This window comes from Typopeltis vanoorti, chromosome 16, assembly GCF_054136105.1.
Source record: "Typopeltis vanoorti isolate ZY-2024b chromosome 16, IOZ_Tvanoo_1.0, whole genome shotgun sequence".
Taxonomy (NCBI): Eukaryota; Metazoa; Arthropoda; class Arachnida; order Uropygi; family Thelyphonidae; genus Typopeltis; species Typopeltis vanoorti.
The window spans coordinates 76768973-76791592 of NC_143564.1; the positions used below are offsets into that span (position 1 = coordinate 76768973).

Sequence of the window (22620 nt, forward strand, 5' to 3'; positions counted from 1 at the left end):
GCATACAATGGTATGTCAAAGAAATTCATTATAACATACTCCTACTATAACAAACTTGCTGCTCTCCTACCAATTTGTTGTAGTGAGGGTTCAGTATTGTAGAACAAAGCAAATGTTTAAACCAGTAATTGATCAGTTGCATTTTCCAAAAATAACTTCTGCCAATGGTAAACAAGTTAAAAGTTGTGAGAATACATTTTTCTTTGCAGTTGGTTTTTTTTTTTTTTAGCTTCTGAATCTGTACATGTGCTGTACTCCATAAACTTTAAAAATATGAAAATAAAAAGTAATGCTATTCTGTGCATGAATCAGATCTCAAGTATATTGTTTTGTATTTCTCTGAAATAATTATAATTACACTTTCTAAACAATTTTTTTCCAATTTCTGAGAGATCTACCAGATAGCTTCATAAAAATTTATAGGTCTAGGTTTGTCTAACATTGACATCGGTAGTGTTCCAGACTAAAGCTTTCAAACTTTGTCCCTCGTGGATGTAACGGTATTTTAATGAAGTGGCTTCAAAAGTAAATAAATATTTCAATGTCCATTTCAATTTATGATGCTTATTCCATGGTTCACTCTGAGAATCAGCTATCCTCCACCAAAATATTTTCTCACTACTTTAAAATGTTTTTGTGATCATTTTCAATATAAAACAAAATGAAAATTTAGTGAGTGCAGTTTACTTTTTACTCTCTCAGAAGGTTTGTGATTTGTCATATTAAATTACTTCGATATTTGTTCATAGGAATCATTTCTCAGGTTGGGATGTGCATAAAAGAGAGGAAATCTTTCATTTATACATATATAACTGTTTGCTCAGCAAACAGGGCTGTGCTGGCAGTTTAGAACAAAGCTCCTTCTCTTTTCAGTAGGCAGATAGGGAGAGTTATAAGCTGGAAATAATATATACTTGAATATTAATTATAATAAACTGCCTATATTTTGGCAATGTTATATTGCCATCATCAGGGATCACAAAAAACTGATGCAGGCACTAACACTGGGAAAATGAGGCTGAAAAAAGGCAACAGAGGTCAGGCATAGTCTTAAATGATGCTCCCTAGTGGACTAAATTGGTCCACTAGGGGGCACTAGTCTTGGTTGTTGGACTGATGATCTTAAAATGTATGCTTCCCAAATTTGGGACAGTCTCATGCATCGAAATTTGAGGTTTGCAAAGATTTTCAGGGTTGAGACAGATCTGAGGAATAGCCTTTCATACTTATATTTGCTAGAGTGTAATAGAGTGGCCTTCCTACATAATCTGGCTTTTTGTCACACAGGTCTGATCTTGTCCAAAATCTTAACTTGAGATCTTGCTCTTTCTTGGTGTTTGACCAAATCGAGTACACACCAAATGCACAGGAAAACCCAAGTGGTATTTGATTACTGTTTTGTTGTGCACTGAATATTCAGCAAGTCCATTAACAAGCATTTATATCTGTAAATTTTGAAGCATCTGTATATCTATTATTTAACTAGATATTCATGAAATTTTGAATTTGTATTTGAGCAACATATGATTGATTAGAAATATGCAACTCAGATATGTTTAAAGATCGTAACTTTTTTTTTACAGTATTCCCATCACCGAACACTAAGTTTTGATTGTGAATTGCGAATGCTACTTCACCAGAGCCATGCAGGCTGCTTAATTGGACGAGGTGGAAGCAGAATTAAAGAATTGAGAGATGTATGTGATCAGTTGATTTTGAAGTTTAGAATTTTAATAATTTTATATGTTATAAGATAACTGAGTATAAAGGAAATAGTATAATTTTATTTATTAATATTATGGAAGGATTTGAAATTTATACTAGACAACAATAAACATGAACTATGTTTGAGACTTAGATGTGCACCAAGTCACACTGATTTATCTTGGTGTAATAAATACATACATACATCTTCAAAGCCCACCTTTCCTAATTGGGTTGTGGGGGCAACGGCTGCAAGAGGACCTTCCAATGGTCACGATCCTCTGCCACCAAGCTCAGGTGTTCTGGTAGAATTCCCAAACGTGTCCACCCAAGATTTTGGATATAATCTATCCAGCGAGTCCTTGGCCTTCCACGTGGCCTCCCACCCTCCGGCTTGGCAAAGAGGGCCTGCTGAGGGAGCCTCTCTTGTGGCATTCTGACCAGGTGCCAAAAACCAACGTAACTGTGATCTCTCAACACAGAGAAGCAGCGGTTGAGTATTGAGGGTTTCCCGAATTGCAGAGCTTCTGACCCTGTCGAGTCTAGTTAGCCCTGCAACCCTCGAAGGAACCTCATTTCAGCCGCTTGGATTCGTGTCTGCATTCTTTCGGTCATTACCCAACTTTCATGACCATAGGTGAGGATGAGGACATAGACTGTATTGAAGACAGCCTTCTGGCTTAACTCCCACTTCAATACTACTGAACGGCCAAGCTCCCGCAGTATTGAGCTTGCTAAGCCAATTCGAGTATCTAGCTCTATGTCCCATTTTCCATCATTCGTGAATATGGACCCAAGGTATTTAAACTTCTCCACCTGCCTCATTGGGACTCCACTTCCATGTAGAGTGCACTGGGATGGTTGTCTTGAGACCACAAATGTTTCAGTTTTGGCCACACTGATCTTCATTCTGGTGTCTGCACACAAACAGCTACAAACCTATCCAGGGTCTGCTGGAGGTCATTTGTGGAAGAGCTAAGCAGAACTACTTTTCTAAGGAGAAGAGTAGTTCTGCTTAGAAGCAGAACTAGGTCATCTGCAAAAAGCAGATGTCCAATGCTACATCTTCCAATTCTGACACACTCACTGCCTTGGCTGTGCCTATCAATCCAGTCCATAAATATTATGAAAAGGAGGGGTGACAGAACACACCCTTGGCAGAGGCCAACGGAGACTGTGAAAGGTTCAGACTTTGTGCTCTTTACCCTGACACAAAACTCTGGGCATTCATACAGGGACTTGATGGCAGCTAATAGTTGGCCATCCACTCCATACTCCTGTACTACTTGCCAAAGCTTATCCCGAGGAACCCGGTCATATGCCTTCTCCAAGTCCACAAAATGTATAGACATTCTTGGCATATTCCCAAGATTTCTCAAAGACTTGCCTTAAAGTGAAGATTTGGTCAGTTGTGCTTCTACCAGGACGAAAGCCACATTGTTCTTCCTGGAACTTTGACTCAACTATGCTCCTGCACCGTCTTTCCAAGCACTTAGCATACACTTTCCCAGGCAGGCTGAGCAGAGAGATGCCACGATAGTTAATGCAATCCTTCTAGTCTCCCTTCTTAAAGACTGGTCGCACTGATTTCTCTTGGTGTAATACATTGTAAATATTATTAATATATAAAGAAATGTATATTAATTAACAAAAATGGAAAAGGAACAAAACTAATTTTGTTAAATAAGTTTAAATCTAAAATGCATTGCTTTAGCTTTCTTTAATGTTTGGTTATATTTATTAGGTAGATATCTCATTACAGCTTCGTAATGGTCCAATAACACAAAAATTAAGTTACTAAGTTGGAATTCATTAAATATTGTTCAGCCAATTTTAATTTACAGTTTTAAAGATTTTGATTTCAATGATACATTTAGTTCATTATGGAGATTTCTGGTACGTGGCATTAAGGTAATGTAATATTTCAAAATGTAAACATGAACTCTGGATTTTCATTTTTATATTTGCATACTCTTCTTATGTTTTTCATGGTTTATAATTTCATTTTGGCCTTTCAAAATCTGATTTGGATTTGTTAATTTTTTACAGCTCTTGAGTTGCGATATAATGGAGCAAAACAGCTGGAGTTTTGGTCTTGAGGCTTATAGTATGCTTATAGTATTTCTTTCTTTTTACTGTATTGATCGTACTTTTATGAGAAAGAAAAAAAAACAAGATGGTTGAACTAGAATACAGGGGGTCCTCGAGTTACGTCAGAGATCTGGACGTAAGGCGATTTTCGATGCAAATCGGAATTACCATAACCTAATTTACTTACCTAACCTAAAACACCCTAAAGTCATACGTATATATCAAGAAACAGAACTAGGCCATAGGAAAATGGAAGGGAGAACATAATCCATGTATAGTACAGAAAAATGACCAAAATGAAACTGTAATAAAAAGCCAACAAAGTCTCCAGCAGCATTAGCCCCTTGTTAAGCACTGTAGCCCCTCTCCCTTATTATCTCAGGAAACTCTCCAGCTGTTTTATCATCACCACTAGCAGCTTCACCTTGCACCTTAAGGTTATGTAAATTGCCCTGAGCCTTAAAATGCATAAACCAACCTTTACTAGCATTAAACTCTTCACCTGCACTCATTTCCCCCTTTCACTTTTCAATGCCTCAAACAATCTTTTCGCCTTTTCTTGAATTAACATGAAGCTAATTGGGATATGGCGTTGATGCTGGTCTTCCAGCTAAAGAACAAGAAGCCTTTCCATCTCAATCATGAGCCTACTACATTTTTTCCTAATCACAGTCAATTTCATGGGCGCCAATCCTTTCACGTGTTCAAGGATGCGAACTATTATCCTTGATAATAGTCCTGACTGTGGTACGACTTAAGTTCAACGCGCGGACGATGTTCGTTGGCGTTCTCCCTTTTTTGCCCTTTTAATAATGTCTAATTTCACTTCTAATGTAATGGCTTTCCTTTTCTTCGATGCACTGCCATCGGAAAAGTCTGCCTTACGTTTGGGAGCCATATTGAAGGATAAAAAGTCACAAAAAACACACACACAAAAGTGAGAGAGCAGATGTAAACAAAGCACGTCGTACCCAAAGAGTGTATGCTGGGACCCAAGCGACACCACCTCTCCCAAACAAAAAAAAAACAGCACGTAATGGCATATTCAACTGCCGCACTCGCAAACAAGTTTGCCCACGATGCTTGAATTTTGCATCGTGCTGCTTCAAGTCAAAATTTATTTTTTAAATTATTGACTTGAAGCAGCACGATGCAAAATTCAAGCATCGTGGATTTATAAAATGCACAAAAGAGAGCAATATAGCAAATACAAGTAAGCAATAAGAAAATGTTGATATTGTATCTGGATCAAATGAAATTGATAAGGGTGTGTTGTCTGACATCTCTAGAGAACCAACTAGGAAGAAGATGAAAAATCTCCATAAGTATGACATGAATTACATGAAATGTGGATTTTCATGGATGGGAAATAAAGAGGAACATATTCCAAATTTTGTTCTATTAAAAATAAATCATATTTTTTGTTTACATGAACATATAAATTCAAATAAAATAGTCATTTACGATGAAATATATTTTATTTATTATTATTTTGATAAGGGGGTACTTGGTAATAATGAAAATTTAAGGAGTACTCGGATATCTGAAGTTTGAGAAACCCTGGTTTACACTGTTCACAGATAGTTTTGGATTAATTACATTGTGTGTGCCTATAATGAAGCAGCTATCAATCAGCAGAAGTGATCAGCTTGATCAGTAGTTGTAAAAATTTTAGTTTTTATGATTAAAAAAAAATTTCATTGTTATAAAGCATACTACAGTTTGAGTTAATATATCCAAGTCAACTAAGTAATTTACATGTTACATAATCTAGTTTGGTCAGTGTGATTATTCAGTATCTCCACATGCTATTCTTTTCCCGTTACGAGATATAAACCCGATCTTGAACATGTTCGGTAGGTTATGATATATGCATCGTTAACCATGTAGAAATATCAATTTGCAGTGGCTGTTTTCATTTCCATTCTTACGTTTAAAGAACACTGATGGTAGTAATACATTAACTGCCTTTGAGTGGGAGATTTCTGACAGTGAATGCTCTTACCCCTCCCTCTTCCAATTATATTTTGAAAAATGCTGAAAGTACAATTATTTTTGCAGAAAACTGGAGCTCAGATTAAAGTTTATACCAACTGCTGTCCGAATTCTACTGAACGTGTTGTATTAATTGGAGGATTTCCCAAAGTGGTGGTTGATTCAGTAAAGGAAATTTGTGACATAATTAGCCAGGTAAGTTGATTTTCCATTTATTAATCTTCAGTATAATATACTTAAAACTGGTCTGAATGTTCTTGCTGCAAGGATTTCTGTTTGCATTCAACCTTATGATTTTTCATCTCTTGATAAGATATGCTCTTAAATTTCTTAATTTACATAATTTTACATTGTTTTGAATGATGTAAAATGGCACTACTGCTTATTTTGCTTGCTTGCTTACAGCAAGCACATAGAAAAGTAGGTTCAAGACTTAAATACTATATTTATTGGTTCAGGACTGCTAGAATATTTTTGTAGGCTTATAGTTATATTCAGCCTTGATTGTGCAAGGATTCATCTCTTCTGTTTAAAAATAGTTATTACACTTGACTGTAGCAAGTTTGTAGGGATGATAGTGAGAGTTTTATAATGAATTAATTTGTCATAGCATTGTACTGTTGGAGCTTTTATGTACTATTAATGGAGCCAAATTAATAATAATGAATTTGGCAAGGAATGAGTTCAGAAAATTATTGTGCACTTCATTCCATTATGAAAGCTGCACTACCATTCGTATTGTAATTGAGGGGAACAAGCATGAACAATATTTTATCAAAGGATAAAAATCACTTATTTCTCTACCAAATAACAGGCAAACATTTGCATTGAGAACTGTTTATATTCTGAAGAGCATTAGAAGAGTTTTTAGTAGCAGATAAGGAACAATTCCTTTCCATTTGACAGGGACTGTAGTAAAACATTGTCATCACCAAGCTGATATGGCATAGTTAGGTATGCTTGAGAACCCACGTCAAAGTTGAAGCAGTGTGTTTATTAAAATCATTTCCAGAAATTTAAGATTAGAGTAAATTGCATGAATGCTTGTATAATGATGTTAGCTAGTGCAATATATTAAGACATAATTTTCTGATTTCTGAGAAAGTTCTGACAAGTGAATTTATGGCATCAGAGGCAGTCATATTAAACATGACATGAGAAAGTTACATTGTTAGCAATCAATGCATGAAAAGAGGTAATCTAATTTGGCATGGTCATTTAAACAGAATGGAAGAGGAATGGTTAGCAAAATATCTGTTAGGAGGAAAAGACCTAAAGGAATTCTAGCAGGATTACAAATCTAAGAAAATTGTTTTTAATAGTAAAAATCTTCCTGATCTGTCAAATTCATGTTGAGTTGACTTAAAGCTACCAACCATTCTTTCTTGATTTTCTCCAAACTCCACTTTTTATGATAGTGAAGTCAGCCTTCTTGGAAATATTCAGCTACAAATTGACAGTAGATTGTAATATAAAAAAATGGCTGTCATTATCGCTCATCATGAATACATAAATTTCATTCCAGATTACTAGATAGCCATAACTACTCTGTGCATACCTTCTCCAGTGGATGTGTGAATTAGAGTCCCCTTGATGGCAAAGGTAAAGTAGTTAGCATATCTTCATCTTCAGGGAAATCAGCTTGTAAAAAAAAAAGTGATATGTTGAATAGAAAACTACATCAAAAACCCTTTCATTATCTGTTAAACACAGGCAGGTTTATGTGGCAATATAAGTTGTACAAGTTATGTGACAGCTAATCTATTCAAACCAATTTTAAGTTATGGAGATGAGTCAGAAATAAAGCACTTGATCAAAGACATGTATGAGAGTTCTGAAAAAAAAAAAAAAAAAAATTAGTGAACACATGGCATCAATGGCAGAAACACATTAAAAATGAAGATATTAGAAAGCGTGACAGTTAGCAAGAATGGGTCAGCAGAGGTAACCTAGGATGGTATGGCCACTTCAAAAATGGCTGAGAAAGGTTAACAAACCAGGTGTTTCCTCAAATGGCTGGAAAGACAAGATCAAGGTCTAGAAACCTTAGATATGACAATATTTGAAGTGCTGCCATTTAAAGACTAATTTGGAGGAAAATGGTTAGTAGGAGATTAATAATGTAATCATAAGTAACCTTGAATACTCTTTGAAGACACAATATCAAGAAATTGATGAAGTGTGCCTTGCATTGTGGGACTGAGGAAATTAATGTGAAATCCTTATGTATGCAAGTAGACTCATGAATACAATATAGTTTCAAGGGTAAATATTCTTGAGGAAACAAACCAACTAGAGAACATGCAGTTTCCAGCCTTAGTTTAAGTTCATGTAGTCTTAAAGCAATCTGGCTTGTTTTGAAAAAATTGTGTTCTAGTCTTAAATTTTGTCTCGTGCTAATTTTTTTTTCAGATTTTTCACTGAAAATTGTAATGAGCTTTACTCAGTTAATTGCTTTTATATATTGTTTATATAGGCTCCAATCAAAGGCCCTAACAAGTTGTATGATCCACATCATTTCAATCCTTTTTTTGCTGCTGAATATGGAGGTTTTGAAGAAGGACCAGCACGAGGAGGACCCAGAGGAAGAGGTGGATTTCGAGGAAGGTAAGCATCACAAGTGCAAGTGTTTTTCAAGGTTTTATTTATTACTTCATGTTATAGTACAATCCTTACTCATTATGGCAAGCTATCAAAAAAAAAAAAAATCCCAACACAAAGTCAGTGTAGAAACCTTCCATCTCAAAGGAACAAACTTTCTTTAGTATGTATAACTAGCAACTGTATGTATGTTTGTTTGAATAATATGAGACAAAGACAATTTTTTTGGATTATCCATTGCAGAAGTGAGCCTTTGTAGCTCAGTTTAACATGTTAATGCACTTCAGACAGAGGGGGGATGCAAAGAAATTTTTCACCTGAAGATTGTTTCGTATATGTACTTAAAGCACTGATAAGAGGAGACTTGTCATGAAAGTGTTTCATAGGCTACTAAAATGCTAAAAACATGGAAGAAAAAGTGCTGTAAAAAGTGCATTTGATAAAATGGCATAAAAACTTTGAAATTTTGGATATCTGGAATGCTTACTTTTAATAAATTAAAGAAATTGAGAGAACAATGGTAGGAAATATCAGTATTTTAGGTAGAAAAGGCCATCAGAAACCTGAATTGATAGACATTCACATGTGATTATATTTAATATTCAATGAGAAGTCTCAAATCTGCAGGTATTACTGCATTTTACGTTTTACTGTTATTTGGTTGTTTTAATTCAGACAACCAAATTCCAGATGAATTTTCTCTGCATCCTTATATATATAAATATGGTTATTTATATACATAAGGAGGGTTATGAAAATTAGCTTAATAAAATAATGCTTTTATTTATGAATTTCAAAAGTTTATTGCTATCTGATATTTCTCTCCAGAGGATGCCTCATCTTGAATTTCCTCATTTTGAACTTGGTGGTTTTAAGAATCATTTGCTGGTATCTAAAAGAACAACAGATTGCCACACAAGTCTATGGCTAAAACAATTTAGGTCATATATATATATATATATATATATATATATATATATAAGGTAAGGTGGAAAACTTCTAACCACACTTCCAGTGGATTTTGGAGTAATAGGAAGTACTTTATTTAGTATTGTTGGAGAAGTAATGGTTAGTGAATTTGAATCTGCTTTAGAGAACATAGAACTACTTTTTTGAGTCACTTCATGCTTCCAGTAAGCATGAAAATGAGTAGTGTCACCCTAAGCAATGAAATTCATCTTCCACCTAATAGCATTCACTGATGTCCATGCCTACTGTAGGATTTGTAATCACAATTGGTTAGTGTGTGAAAGTGCTATCCACTAGGTCACCCTGGCTGGTATGGAGTATCTTTAAAGAATGAAGTTTATAAAATCACACAATTCAGCTTCATTACATAAAGCTTGAAAATTTCTACAAATGATAGGTTTGTAATTCAATGTTTTATTTTGATTCCCACCTTTTTTGTTTAAAGGTAGGAACAAGTGTCTAGAGATAATGAACTTTTATATTTAGAAGAAAATCTTCATAGGCATAAAGATACAACATGTACATGCACATAGCCACAACAGCAAAAAGGCAAGTACAGAGTTCCAAATGATTATGACCCTAGATTCCTATCTGGTGTCCTTAATGGAGTTTAAAAAAAAACAAACAAAAAAACCGTTGGATTAAACCATGTGCATGCACTTGAACCAAACTAGTTAAAAACCAAGGTTTATGCACAATGCCATAGAATGTAACAGCAATAACTACCTTTCTTTGATTGCATTTACATTGTTTAATTGAAAGGTTTTCTCCATTATCTTATGAAGAAAAATTTCGCGTGTAAGTATTCTTTCTAGTTTGTGTTTATCAATTAATAAACAATCCTAAACCGCTAATGATGTAAGTTTATCAATTTGTGAAGCTTGGCTTTAGTTTATTTAATAAAACTAATTCTCGTAACTAAGTGTGTGGATTCTATACTGGAAATGAAATTAACATTGGCTTAACCACAGAAATGTGAGATTCTAAAAAAGAATTTTATTTAATTCCTCATTATATTTAGTGGTAAAATTAGTCAAGATATTATGTAGAATGTTCAGTTCCGATCGAATTTTTTATTTTTATTTATTTATTTATTTTTTAAAGCAGAAAAATCGGCAATTGGAGTAGGGATAGATAGAATAAAAATATCCAGAAGCTGTAATTGATCCAACTGTCATTATTTCTAGAGTAACAATGAACAATTGCCATAACTATAACTTCACGAAATATATGGATTGGTATTATTTTTAAGTAATATTGCCAATGTTGATTTTTGTATGCTAGTCCCACTTCGTGCAGGAAGGAATTATTTTTTTTCGATGTTTGCCTATTTGCCTTAACTAATAATAGTAATTATGTTTCACTCTATATAGTTTATACTCTTATATCCACTTTTAAACAACTCAGTCTTAAGTGAGCAAAACTGTAAAATATTACTCATTTCATTTAAGTATGAATACAGTGTAAATGTATATATTTTTTGCAAGGTATAAGAATTGTGGATTAAAAGTTTTTTCCCAACCTTATAATCACAGGGTTAGTCCTCCTCCTTGGCGTGATGAACCAGTTGACAACTTTTCCTTTGAACGTGGAGCAGATGGTGGAAGAGGAAGAAATCTTCCTCCTCCTTTTATGGGAAGAAGTAGAATGGGAGGCCCCTCAGGACCTCGTTGGGGTGCATCAGATTCAGTTGAACGACAGTCTAATATTGAAAGGCCTATTTGGAGAGAACCAACAAGCAGAAGTGACTTTGGGTGTGTAAAAACTTGGATCATTTTAATTTCATCATATAGATGACATCCTTTGTAATTCAGATCGTTCTGCTTTCATGTTACTTAAGAGCATCTGTATTTAAAATACTCTGCATAGTTCTTTTGTATTGCACAGTAAAAGTGCTGTCATTACCATTTTTTTTGTTTGTTTTGTTTTTAACTAAATTTCACGAAACCTCAAACCTGTTGCATTGTATTATTTTTGATTTAAAATTAAGTTATTTCATTCAGTAAAAGAAGTAACGGTTTCCATTAACAGGTTGAATGACTTAGTCAGTTTTGGTTGAACACTCCACATTGATTTACCAACCTCCCAGCTAAACTTGTCTATACATTTACAAATTCAGAATTTAAAAAAAAAACAGCTGTGATATCTTTACTAATACCTGATTTTCTCAGGATCAAAATAAGTGTTATATTAATTCATAACACTAGTGTTGCATTAATCAATTCTCTCACCCCATCCCATTTTCGAATGCTCAATTTAATCTGAATCTATCACATAATTTTAGCTTGCCCTCTAATTGTTTTTCATTTCTGCATGTTATGTTTAATCCTTTTATTTATTTCTCATATTCTGCTTTTCAGTATTAATTATATCTGAACCATATCCATAAGAACTGGAGATTAGTCTTCAAATACATTGACTACATTAATTAAAATGAAAACAAAATGATAAATCTTGATTTCAAATGTCAAACACATTTCTCCATGAATAAGTAATTTCTTGGACATTCATGTTACTGCTCTACTGATTAATTCTGCAATAGCTTAGTTTATAGAAAATATGAAAGTTCCAATTCTTGCATAAGATAATTAAATACTAATAATTTAATTTGTAATATTTGTTTTCAGTTTTTTTTTTTTCTTTGTTGCATAGCATTTGACATCCCTCTATTTAATTCACTTCCACTAAATTTCTCGATACATTCACCTGTTTGTGATGACATTAAATTCAACTGTCTTTAAAATGCTTCAGTATATATTTTTCTTAATTAATTGATGGTTATATTAATCTAAGATCAATCACTTTTCTCTCTTAAGATAAGGCAATCAATTAATGTATACCAACTACTTTGCTAGTACATCTTCTATTCTTATTATGGCTTAGAATTTGGACAAGTATTTTAGGTAGAATGGGGAGATGAATGTGTTCATACCAGTTAAGAGCAGGCATTTGGTACTTTATATCAGAACCAATAGAGTGACCATGGAAAAGAAGTGTACACGTTACGGAGGTCTTCCCATCTAACTCTTGCAGTGTCAAAGGTGATGGAATGTTGGGAATTTTTGAAGGAAGAGTATTTCCTTGACAGAAAATTTGCACAATATTGTGATCTGATTATTGAGAAGAGAGGTGACCTCCATGGTATATCTGGAAGAACTAGTAAAAAATGTTGGAAAGAGTCGAGAGGGTTATCTGCCAAATGTTCACTATTCATCATGTTTTTTCAAATATTAAATATTTGACTTTGGTATTAAGCCAGCCACAGCAGAAAAATTCCTGTTACATGTATCGTAACAAACAAAGAATTGGGAAACGCCTCCCCTTACCTTGTGCCATTACAAAGGCCTGTGAATTTGCTATAGGCACTTTTGTTTGGTGTTTTTATTTTAGTTAATGTTATACAGTCTTAAAAGTTTTTTATATAATGAATAAAATTTTAAAATTTAAGAGTACAATTTTGACCATAAATATAAAACAATAATCTGAAGTTTTACAATTTATGCGAACATTCAAATTTTGCAAAATGTGAAATATACAAACTAAAAAATATATGGGTGGCATAGGAAAAAGGAAGTAGACATCTGATTAATTGTGTAATAAACACAAGTATAGTGATGAATTTATAAAACAAAATGAAACTGAAATATCAAATGAAAGAGCAAGAACAAGTAAGCAGTCAGGATCTGAAGTAAATCCACCAAAACAATGTGTTATTTGAAAAGTTAATGAATAATCTTAAAAAAAAAGATTGTAGATGACAAACAAGTAAAATCTTTTCATTACATAGCTGAAATGACTGTTTTGGATAACGTGCCATATTCACTTGTTTGGGAGGGGGGGGATAGAAAGATTTCCAAGGATGATTGAATAAACCTATTTCTCAGTACAATTTCTCATAGAAAATTTATTTTGGCATCAATCAATAGCATATTCATTCGAAGTTTTTCAAAAGGGGAAATACTTCTGAAGTAACCAAACCCTAGGCTTGTTCCAAATATGCTAAAAAAATAAATAAAATTCTTTTCATATTCATAATTTATCACAAATTCATTTTGATCAATAAATCCACAATTATTCTATATATATATTTCACAGTTTTAAAAAGAGAATAAACATTATTTCATAACAAACAAAAAAAAAAAAAAAGGATGTAATTGACGAAAAAGCAAAATCTTTGCACTACATAGCTGAAATCACTGGATAACAAGCCACATTCAGTTCAGGAAAAGGAATATTTCCAGGGGTAATTAAATAAACTTATTCCACAATACAATTTCTCAGAGAAAAGTTCTTTAGACATTATTTACTAGCATATTCATCAAAAAAGTTTTCCAAGGAGAAGAAATTTATAAACACATAAAGAAACTAAAAGTTACAAAAAATTACTAATTACCAGAGTTTGAGAACATAGCCTTGGAGTTGCCTTTGCCTGTACTATTTAAAGAACATCAACTCTGCACAAGAGCATGCATATTCTCCTTTTATTAGTGCATTGATTAGGTTTCACTGGTCTGATGGTTTGAAAGCACACCCCAACTCAATATCACCAGAGTTAAAGATCGGTACTATCAACATAAGAAGCCTGAATGACAAAGAAATGGAGCTAGCTGAGGAATTTAGATAAGTACCAGATCGACATAATAAGGGTGACTGAAACAAAAAAGACAAAAACTGTGAAATCTTTCTGAGCAATAAATACAAAATGTTATATTCAGGCAATGACAATCAAGGAAAAGGAGGAGTAGCCATAGTATTCAACACAAAATACGAGGCTAATCTTCTTGAATGGCAGTCAGTCTCAAGTAGAGTAATGTGGGCAAATATCAGAATGGGGAATATCACAATGAGACTTATTTGTGCCTATGGTTCTACTAAGGTAGAAGTGGAGGAATTTTTTGATGCTTTAGAGAAAGCAACTGACACAATGAAAAAGGAAAAGTTGGGGTTCTAAATAACAGAGTAGGAAATGATTGTCACGCATACAAAAATATTTTGGGAAAATTTGGAGAAAAGAGCAAAGCTAATAATAATGGCAAATACCTGTTGGATTTCTGCTCAGGACATGGACTGGTAATTACTAACACCATGTTCCAACATAAAAATGTACACAAATTCACATGGAGAGAAGAGGCTAGGAATAAGAAAAGTCTCATTGACTATGTTATTGTTGATAGTGATGTTTTCTCCCTGGTGCAGGACACCAGAATGTACAGAGGATTTGAAATTGGAAGTGATCACTATTTAGTCTTGAGCAGGATAAAATTGAATTTCATATTGAAAAGAATAACATGTAAGCAAGTTTTGAAGCGACTAAAAGTTGAGCAGCTCTCAGATGTGAACTGTAGACTAAAATACAGAAAGATTGTTGAAGAAAAAATGAGTTTGAAAACAGGAACCAAACCCTGGAGATTCAGTGGCAAGCCTTGAAGAAAACCCTGATTGATTCAGCCAAAGAGGCATGTGGTGAGGTTGTCTGCAAGGATAGAAAAATCAGTACTCCATGGTTGGACGCAGGAAGTTAAGGAGGCAGTAAAGGAAAAGAAGAAAGCATATCAAAAGTTCTTGGCAAATAAGTCAGCTTGTGCTCTTAGAGAATACAGAGACAAATGAAAGAAGGCTAAACAATGTGTAAAACTAGCTAAACAAAAGTCATGGGAGGACTTTGTCAAGAACATAGAAAATGAATATCAAAAAGGTGGTAAGATATTCTGGAGGTTGTTGAAGAAGCTTAGAAATGGAGGAAAGAGTGCTGTAAAAGGAGTTAGAGATGATAAAGGTGACATGAAAATGGGGAAAAAAAATATCCTTGAACTGTGGAGTAATTACTTTGAAAAATTGCTAAATGAAACAAGCGGTGATAGCAAAGTGGTAAAAAACACTCAACAGGCATACAATCAGGAATACATATCTGTACTTTAAGTAGAAAGAGCCATCAAAGGTCTGAAATGTGGAAAGGCAGTAGGAATAGATGATATTCGACCAGAAATGCTGAAGCATGGTGGTATAAAAGTCTTAGTGGCTGCACTGCACAGTTCAGAAGGCCTGGACCGAGGGACGAATTCCTGATGAATGGAGTAGAGCTCTAATAGTACCCATGTATAAAAAGGGAAATAAAACAATGTGAGAATTACAGAGGTATTTCCTTACTGAGTTCCTGGCAAGATTTGTGTAAGTATACTTGAGAAACAGTTGAGAAGAATTGTGGAAGAAAAGCTTGGTGAAGAACAAGCTGGATTCAGGCCAAATAGAGGCTGTCGGGATCAGATCTTCACTTTGCGACAAATGGTTGAGAACTCATGGGAATATAACAAAAATCTGTATTTCAGTTTTGTCGATCTGGAAAAGGCACATGACAAGGTGCCAAGAGAGAAGCTATTCAATACGTTACAGTTATATGGTGTCAATGGGACATTATATTAAGCAATACTTAGTCTTTATTTGCGTTGCAAGTTAGCAGTGAAAATTGAAGGAAGCACAGGAAGATGGTTTAATTTTAAATCAGGCCTGAGACAAGGATGTACATTATCCCCTCTGTTATTCATTATCTATATGGATCACATTATGAAGGAAAGTGGTATTAAACATGATATCAGAATTGGAGATGTTAATGTCAGCTCTTTGCTTTATGCAGATGATGTTATACTTCTAAATAAATCCACTACAAGTTTGCAAGATTCCTTGACTAAATTGAATAACTGCTGTAATAGATATGGCATGAAGGTCAGCAATAAAAAGATAATGAAAATAGATAGAATTGTTGTGAACGGAGAACCCATGGAACAAGTAAAACATTTCAGCTACTTAGGCACGATTTTTAGTGAAGATGGTAAATTAAATATGAAAATAGACAACAGAATCAACAAAGCTGGTATGGTAGGAAGTCAACTGAATAAATTCATATGGAATAAGAGAGAAATTAGTTGGAACATTAATTAGCTGTATACAAGACAGTGTTCAAACCAATTTTAACTTATGGATCTGAGAGCTGGGTCAGAAGTAAAGCACTTGACCAAAGACTAGAGACCACAGATATGAGAGTCCTGAGAAAGATTAGAGGCGTGAACAGATGGCATCAGTGGCACTATCATATTAAAAATGAGGATATTAGAAAAGAACTAGACATTGTCAGCATCCAAGAATACGTTAACAGAGCTAATCTGAGATAGTATGGTCAGTTAAACAGAATGGGCAAGGAAAGATTAGCAAAACAAGCGTTCTCTGCCAGGTTGGCAGGAAAACGACCTAGAAGAAGCCCAAGATATAGGTGGATTGATATGGTACAAAGTGCCTTAGACGATAGAAATATAAGATCTGATAATGTTGGAGTCTTGACAAGTGACAGACTGATTTGGATGAAAATTGTAGATAGGAAGTTAGTAATGATGTAAATTTTTCATGTAGTACTTTCATATCCTGTACACCCCTTGATGGGATACATGTCAGTTGTTATGAACTCTTTGTTCTCGTCAATGACCATACAGAAACTGTAAAAGGGCAATAACCCTCTGTTAGTTATACCATAACAATCCTGTTAAAATTCATAAGCAAATTCTTGGTAGGTGCATAATCATATTATTAAGTAAAGAGGCATTAATTTGAGATACTATGGAGAATATTATGGATCCATTTGTATTTTGCAACTAAATTTAGGAAAAACTTAGTTGTGATGCACAGAGCTTATTGAGGATTGTTAAGCCTAATAAATACATTTCACTATAAAATCATAGCCTCTCAGTTCTTTATAAGTAGCTTGCACTAGTTAACAATAGATAAACAGAGAAACTCCATGTTTCTCTGTTTATATATTCTATATATATAAAAAGATAAGCCAAACTTTTTTATGTCTCTTTATTGTTTTGAAACATCCAACAATGTGTTTTCCTTCATGAGACAAACACATTGGGGTGGGGTGCAGGGTGGATCCCTCTAGTACATATTATATAAAATGTATAAATACTATAATGCAACTTTCTGACACATTATTGCTTTGTTATTGAATTTGTTTTTGTTCTTGTATCTTGGATGCAAACCATTGGTTCCAAACAGCTGTCAGGCCACAAAACTTTGATTAAAAAATCCCCAATAAAAGGCAAATATAAGGGATGCCTGGGCAGATATATAAGTGTGTATGGGGTTATAAAATGAATATGTATATTTATTTTTGCATTTTTATGTGGTTAGGGGAAGTATTATTGCCCATTGTTCAATGTGTTTTCATTCTTCAATTTGGCTGAAGCACCAAATATTCAGCCAAACCATAGTGAATTAAATTTTATAAACAAATGTTTTGAACAAAAAATATAAATATTAATTTTTTTATCAGTTTTTTTTAATACAGGGTGTTCGGGATAAATTTGACAGTTTCGTAAGGAAAAAGAAAATCTTCTTTGTATCTATTAAATTTAATGAATTGACAAAAAAACATTACAGGCAGAGTTAATTACAATACTATCAACAAGATTTACTCAAAATAACCACCATTAGCATCGATCACAGCTTCAATTCTGCTTCGGAACCTCGAACAAGCTGATGCTACGGTCTCCCTGGGAAGGGCCGCAAAAACTGTTTTAATTTTATCCATTAACTGGGCTTTTGTATTACTGGAAGTGCGATTGGTGTCTTTTTCAACTGCGCCCCATACAAAATAATCCATGGGGTTAAGGTCTGGGGAGTTTGGAGGCCAAACATTTGGACTGGTGAAGTCGTAGAAATTTTCAGACAACCATTTTTGACTTTTCCCAGAGGTGTGGCAAGGGGCCGAATCCTGCTGCCATACATACGGCCTACCATTGGCTACCCTTGTTATCCAGGGCTTGACTACAGTTAGCAACTCCACGAACAAAGCCCGAATTCCAATGCCAGGGTTCTTCAACACCTGTTCCTGCAGATTTGCGAGGAATTCTGCTGTACGAACGCAATCAGATCGTCTGCTAGGGATCTTTCTTCTTGCTACATCCTCGTAGTCACCATTGCAAGTCTCTAGTTCATGCCTGATTGTTTTTACTGTATTCAGGGAGCATTGGGCAGCAGTCGTAATATCCTTATTTTGATGGCGGGCACGAATCATCATGATACAAGTTATTCTCTTCCATGATTCAGGTGGGTTCCAGCTATCCATCCTTTCTGACATCTTGTATATGAATGAAGAAGGGTCCAAACTTTTAAATGAAGAGAAGTGTGTGTTAATACATGTAACTTACGGAAAAATATAATTAATTATAAATATGTCAAATTTATCCCGAACACCCTGTATATATTTTTAAACATTTTATAAAATTTAATTGGTTATTGCTTTAGCCTAGTATTCAGTGCCCTGGCCAAATTTCAAGCCGAGCATTCACTATTAGGTTATTCAGTCAAATCATAATTTGGCACATCCCTAGTATGATTGTCATTTAATCACTGCTTATAGCAAAAACATCTAACTGGACTAGTGGAAGGAGAGCTAGTAAGAGTTGTAGGTAATAAGATCATCTGTCCCTCTTACTAATCAAAAAGTTTTTATATTACTACTGAAGTTGATTTAATGGATTGTTTGAAATGGCAATATTTGACTTCAGGTGGAATATTTTAAAGCATCAGCAATAAATTGAAATTTGTAAGCTTTCAAATTAGGTAAATCAGGAGCATATTGGCTAGGTATTAAGAGATACACTACAGTTAAGCTTCTAATTTTTTTTTCTTACATTTAACTTTTAGGTGAGCACCATGAATGTTTTTTTTTTTTATTTTTTAAAAAATTCTATATGGTTCATATTTTTATGCATGGGCAAGGCACTATCTTTCTTCATAATTCATTTATATCCACTAGTTTCAGCATGGTAAAAAAAAAAAAAAAACTATCATTTTTTAAAAGTTCCAGTAATTATTGAAAATTTTCAGTTACTGAACATTATATTACCTCTTGGGATTCTGTTTAGCTTATTTTCATTTATAAATTACAGGAGTGGCCGCTCTTTTGGTGGGGCAGGTGGCAGAGGACAGATGGGTCACCCAGATGGAATGAGGTCAATGAGTTTAATGGGTAGCTTGGATATGGGTGATGGCATGCAGACTGGTAGAGGTGCTTTACTTTCAAGTAGTAGTTTCCAAAGTCCACAAGGTCTAAATGGACATATGGGTTCATCTCCAAGTCTCATGGGAAGCCCACCAGGCCGTGGACAAGGATTTGGATCACAGGTAATTCTCATTTTTTGTGTAAAAGATATCACTATATTAAAATTAATATTGTTCACACAATTTGGAAATACGTATTACATTATTCACTTTGAAAAAGCATTTGACAAAGTTAAAAGAATTTTATTTAGCATATTAAAAGAAAGACAAATACTAAATAATATTCTAAAAGCTATCATAAGTATATATGGAAATAATCAAATACAAATAAGATTATATGAACTATCATTTACGGGAGAGATAAACCAAGGAGTCTGACAGAGATGTCCCATTTCAGTATCTCTTTAATATTTATCTAAATGAAATAATAATAAAATTGAATAAAAATTTCCATCAAAGCATTCCATCCTTGTCCTACTGTGAATTTAAACACTCCTTTTTGCTGATGACAATAATAATTAAAAATTCTGAAGATAACTTACAGAAAGCTATTTTAGATCTAAATGAGATAGCCAAAGATTATGGAATGATAATATCAAAAACGATGGCCTTTAAAGGACAAGATCCAACAAGAACTAAAATCTTGTAATCTATTACTATTTTAGAACAGGTGAATTCATTTAACTACCTAAGTTGTATGATTACATATGAAAAAGATATAAATCTAAAAATTGCAAAATACTTAAAAATAACAGGCGTAATTAACTCTATATTTAAACCAAACCTAGTTCAAAAACAAACCAGACTAAAAGTATACAATACATTAGCCCTACCAGTCCTAATGTATGGAAGTGAAATCTGGACAATAAAACAAAAAGACAAACAAGATTAATAACAGCTGAAATGAAGTTTATGGAAAAACTGCAAAGTATCACAAAAGAAATGAAAAAATTAAAAAAATATAAATAAACACAAATGGATGGAACACGTTGAAAGAATTTAAATAAAGATTACCAAAACAAGCCTTAAATTACAAACTATTAGGAAAAAGAAAACCAGGATGTCCTCAAGAGATTCAACAATCACTTCTAAGGCTTGGACAAGCTACTCTAGGCCTAAATCCTTGACAAGCATGATGATGATTGTTCCCACAATCAGTATGTAGTTAATGTAAAGGATCCCGATTTTAAATGCTTCTATCATACAATATGAAGAGCTTCATGAAAGATTAAACAAACTGCATGTTATTGGTAAATTATATTTGTCTAATTTTATATATATATAGAAATTTGTATATAATTATGCAACTATATACTTGATAAAAACTTCCATTATTACAGATGAGAATGAGTCTCAATAAGGCCAAAGGATGACATGGCAGTTGTCTGCCATGTGCTTTATTTTGAAAAACCTTGATTTATTGATAGCTTGGGCTCACTATCGATGAAGCTTGAAGAATGGACTGGCTCCCTACTTCTCTTCAGAAAGTTAGGACTAAAGGAGCTTCACCCACTCCCTTTGGGAATAAAGGATATATTTATTCAGTTTTCTTACTTTTCATCAAATTTCTGCTATTTATCCTTAGTGGTACACAGGATGGTGAAATGATTACTGATTCTTTCAACAGTTTTCTCCAAAATTAATATTATCGGGACTTCGGTATTCTCCAATCTTATTTTTGGCCTTCTAAGGTACTTCTAATTGCATCAAACTCCCTGTTAGCTTTATTTACATTAGTGAATACTAAAATTGTCAAGTTCCTTCTTAATATCTTCTTTTTATGAAGTTCTCACTGGTACCATATGTTCAGTTGTATAGTATATTGCTCTCAGATCTATATGCTAAAATTGTTTTCATCACTCTTGTAAAATGAACTTAATAAAATTTCTCTAATAAAATTGAGTGAAACTGCATAAAGTATTCTAACAGTAAAATATGAAAAAGTAAAATGCATGGTCTTGGCATTCCCTGTTTAGCTTAAACACATCTGATTTTCATTTAGTCTCCTCTCTTAAGAATCTTTGCATAACTGCTTGTGTTTCTGGTTCATCATGAAGTGCTTATTTTATTATTATTATTTTTAATCCTTGGAGATAACTTCAGTGTATGCTGTCCAGGCAGAGTTGCTCATTGATATTTTGTCGTTGTTGGCTGTAATACTCTATCCAGATTTTTATGTCACATTTCTTTTATGTGGATTAGATATTCATCAAGAACAAGCATTACCTTTTTACCACTCTCCTAGCACCACTTGAACCTTGGAACAATAAGTACTAATAAATCTTTGTCCAGTTTTTGTTTAGAAATTTGTCAATAACTACTTAAACTCAACTTCATTTCATTAGTAATTTAATTTTGTGTTGAATACTATTATTGTTACTTCCTCTTAATTCTAATCCCTGTTATTAGAATAAGTTACCCTATACATATTATTTAGAAGTATCTTATCTTTCTTTTTCTTGGTAACACCAGTTATGTTGATAGATTATTACAGTAATTTTTCTCTTAACTCCACTTACAGTTCTGTTTGAGTTTGTTCCATTAGCTCACTTTTCAGTAGTCCCTCTGGACCAAAAATCTTGTTTAATTTGGATAACCTACCAATTCAGAACAGTATTCAGTTAAGTCCCAAATTGCTAATTTGGTTTTTTCATCATCCAAGCAGAGTGGATACTTAATAATAAGTAACTACATGAGGAAGGCGAGTTATTGGGACAGAGAAGCTCTTGTTTGGCCTTCACATTCATTGTAGGCCACATGATCTACTAGTTTTATACCTCTGTGTGTTATAATTAGAAAATTAGAAAGTGTCAGCAGAGCTGATCTAAGGTGATATGGCTACTTAAATAGAATGGGTGAATAAAGTCAGCAAAACAGATGTTTGATGCCAAGATGGCAGGAAAGAGATCCATAGGAAGACCAAGGTCTAGGTGGACTGATTCAGTCAGAAATGCCTTAGAAGCACAAAATGACAATATTGGAGTGTTCACAAAATAGACTGAGTTGGAGGAAAATTGTTGATAGAGGATTAATAATAATGTAAACTTAATCATGTAGTGTTGTCATAATTACTTGAACATCCCTCGCAGGTACATATCAGGAAAATGATGATGATGTGTTATCTGATTAACTAACTTTATTTCTATTTTCTTATATAAATTTCATATGGCTTGTTTTAAATGTAGCAGATATCCTTGTGTTTTC

The 22620-nt window shown here is 33.7% G+C and overlaps 1 protein-coding gene across 2 annotated transcripts in view; it reads left to right on the forward strand.

Annotated features, from left to right (window-relative positions):
• The window catches only part of LOC150098141 (heterogeneous nuclear ribonucleoprotein K-like), a 168778-nt gene that overhangs the window by 129654 nt on the left and 16504 nt on the right, over positions 1-22620 (forward strand). For both annotated transcript variants that reach the window (XM_090406541.1, XM_090406542.1), the window contains 5 exons: positions 1584-1697; positions 5857-5985; positions 8267-8397; positions 10896-11114; positions 19305-19539. In XM_090406541.1, coding sequence (XP_090262667.1) covers positions 1584-1697; positions 5857-5985; positions 8267-8397; positions 10896-11114; positions 19305-19539 — 828 coding nt within the window. The remainder of the gene's footprint in view (positions 1-1583; positions 1698-5856; positions 5986-8266; positions 8398-10895; positions 11115-19304; positions 19540-22620) is intronic.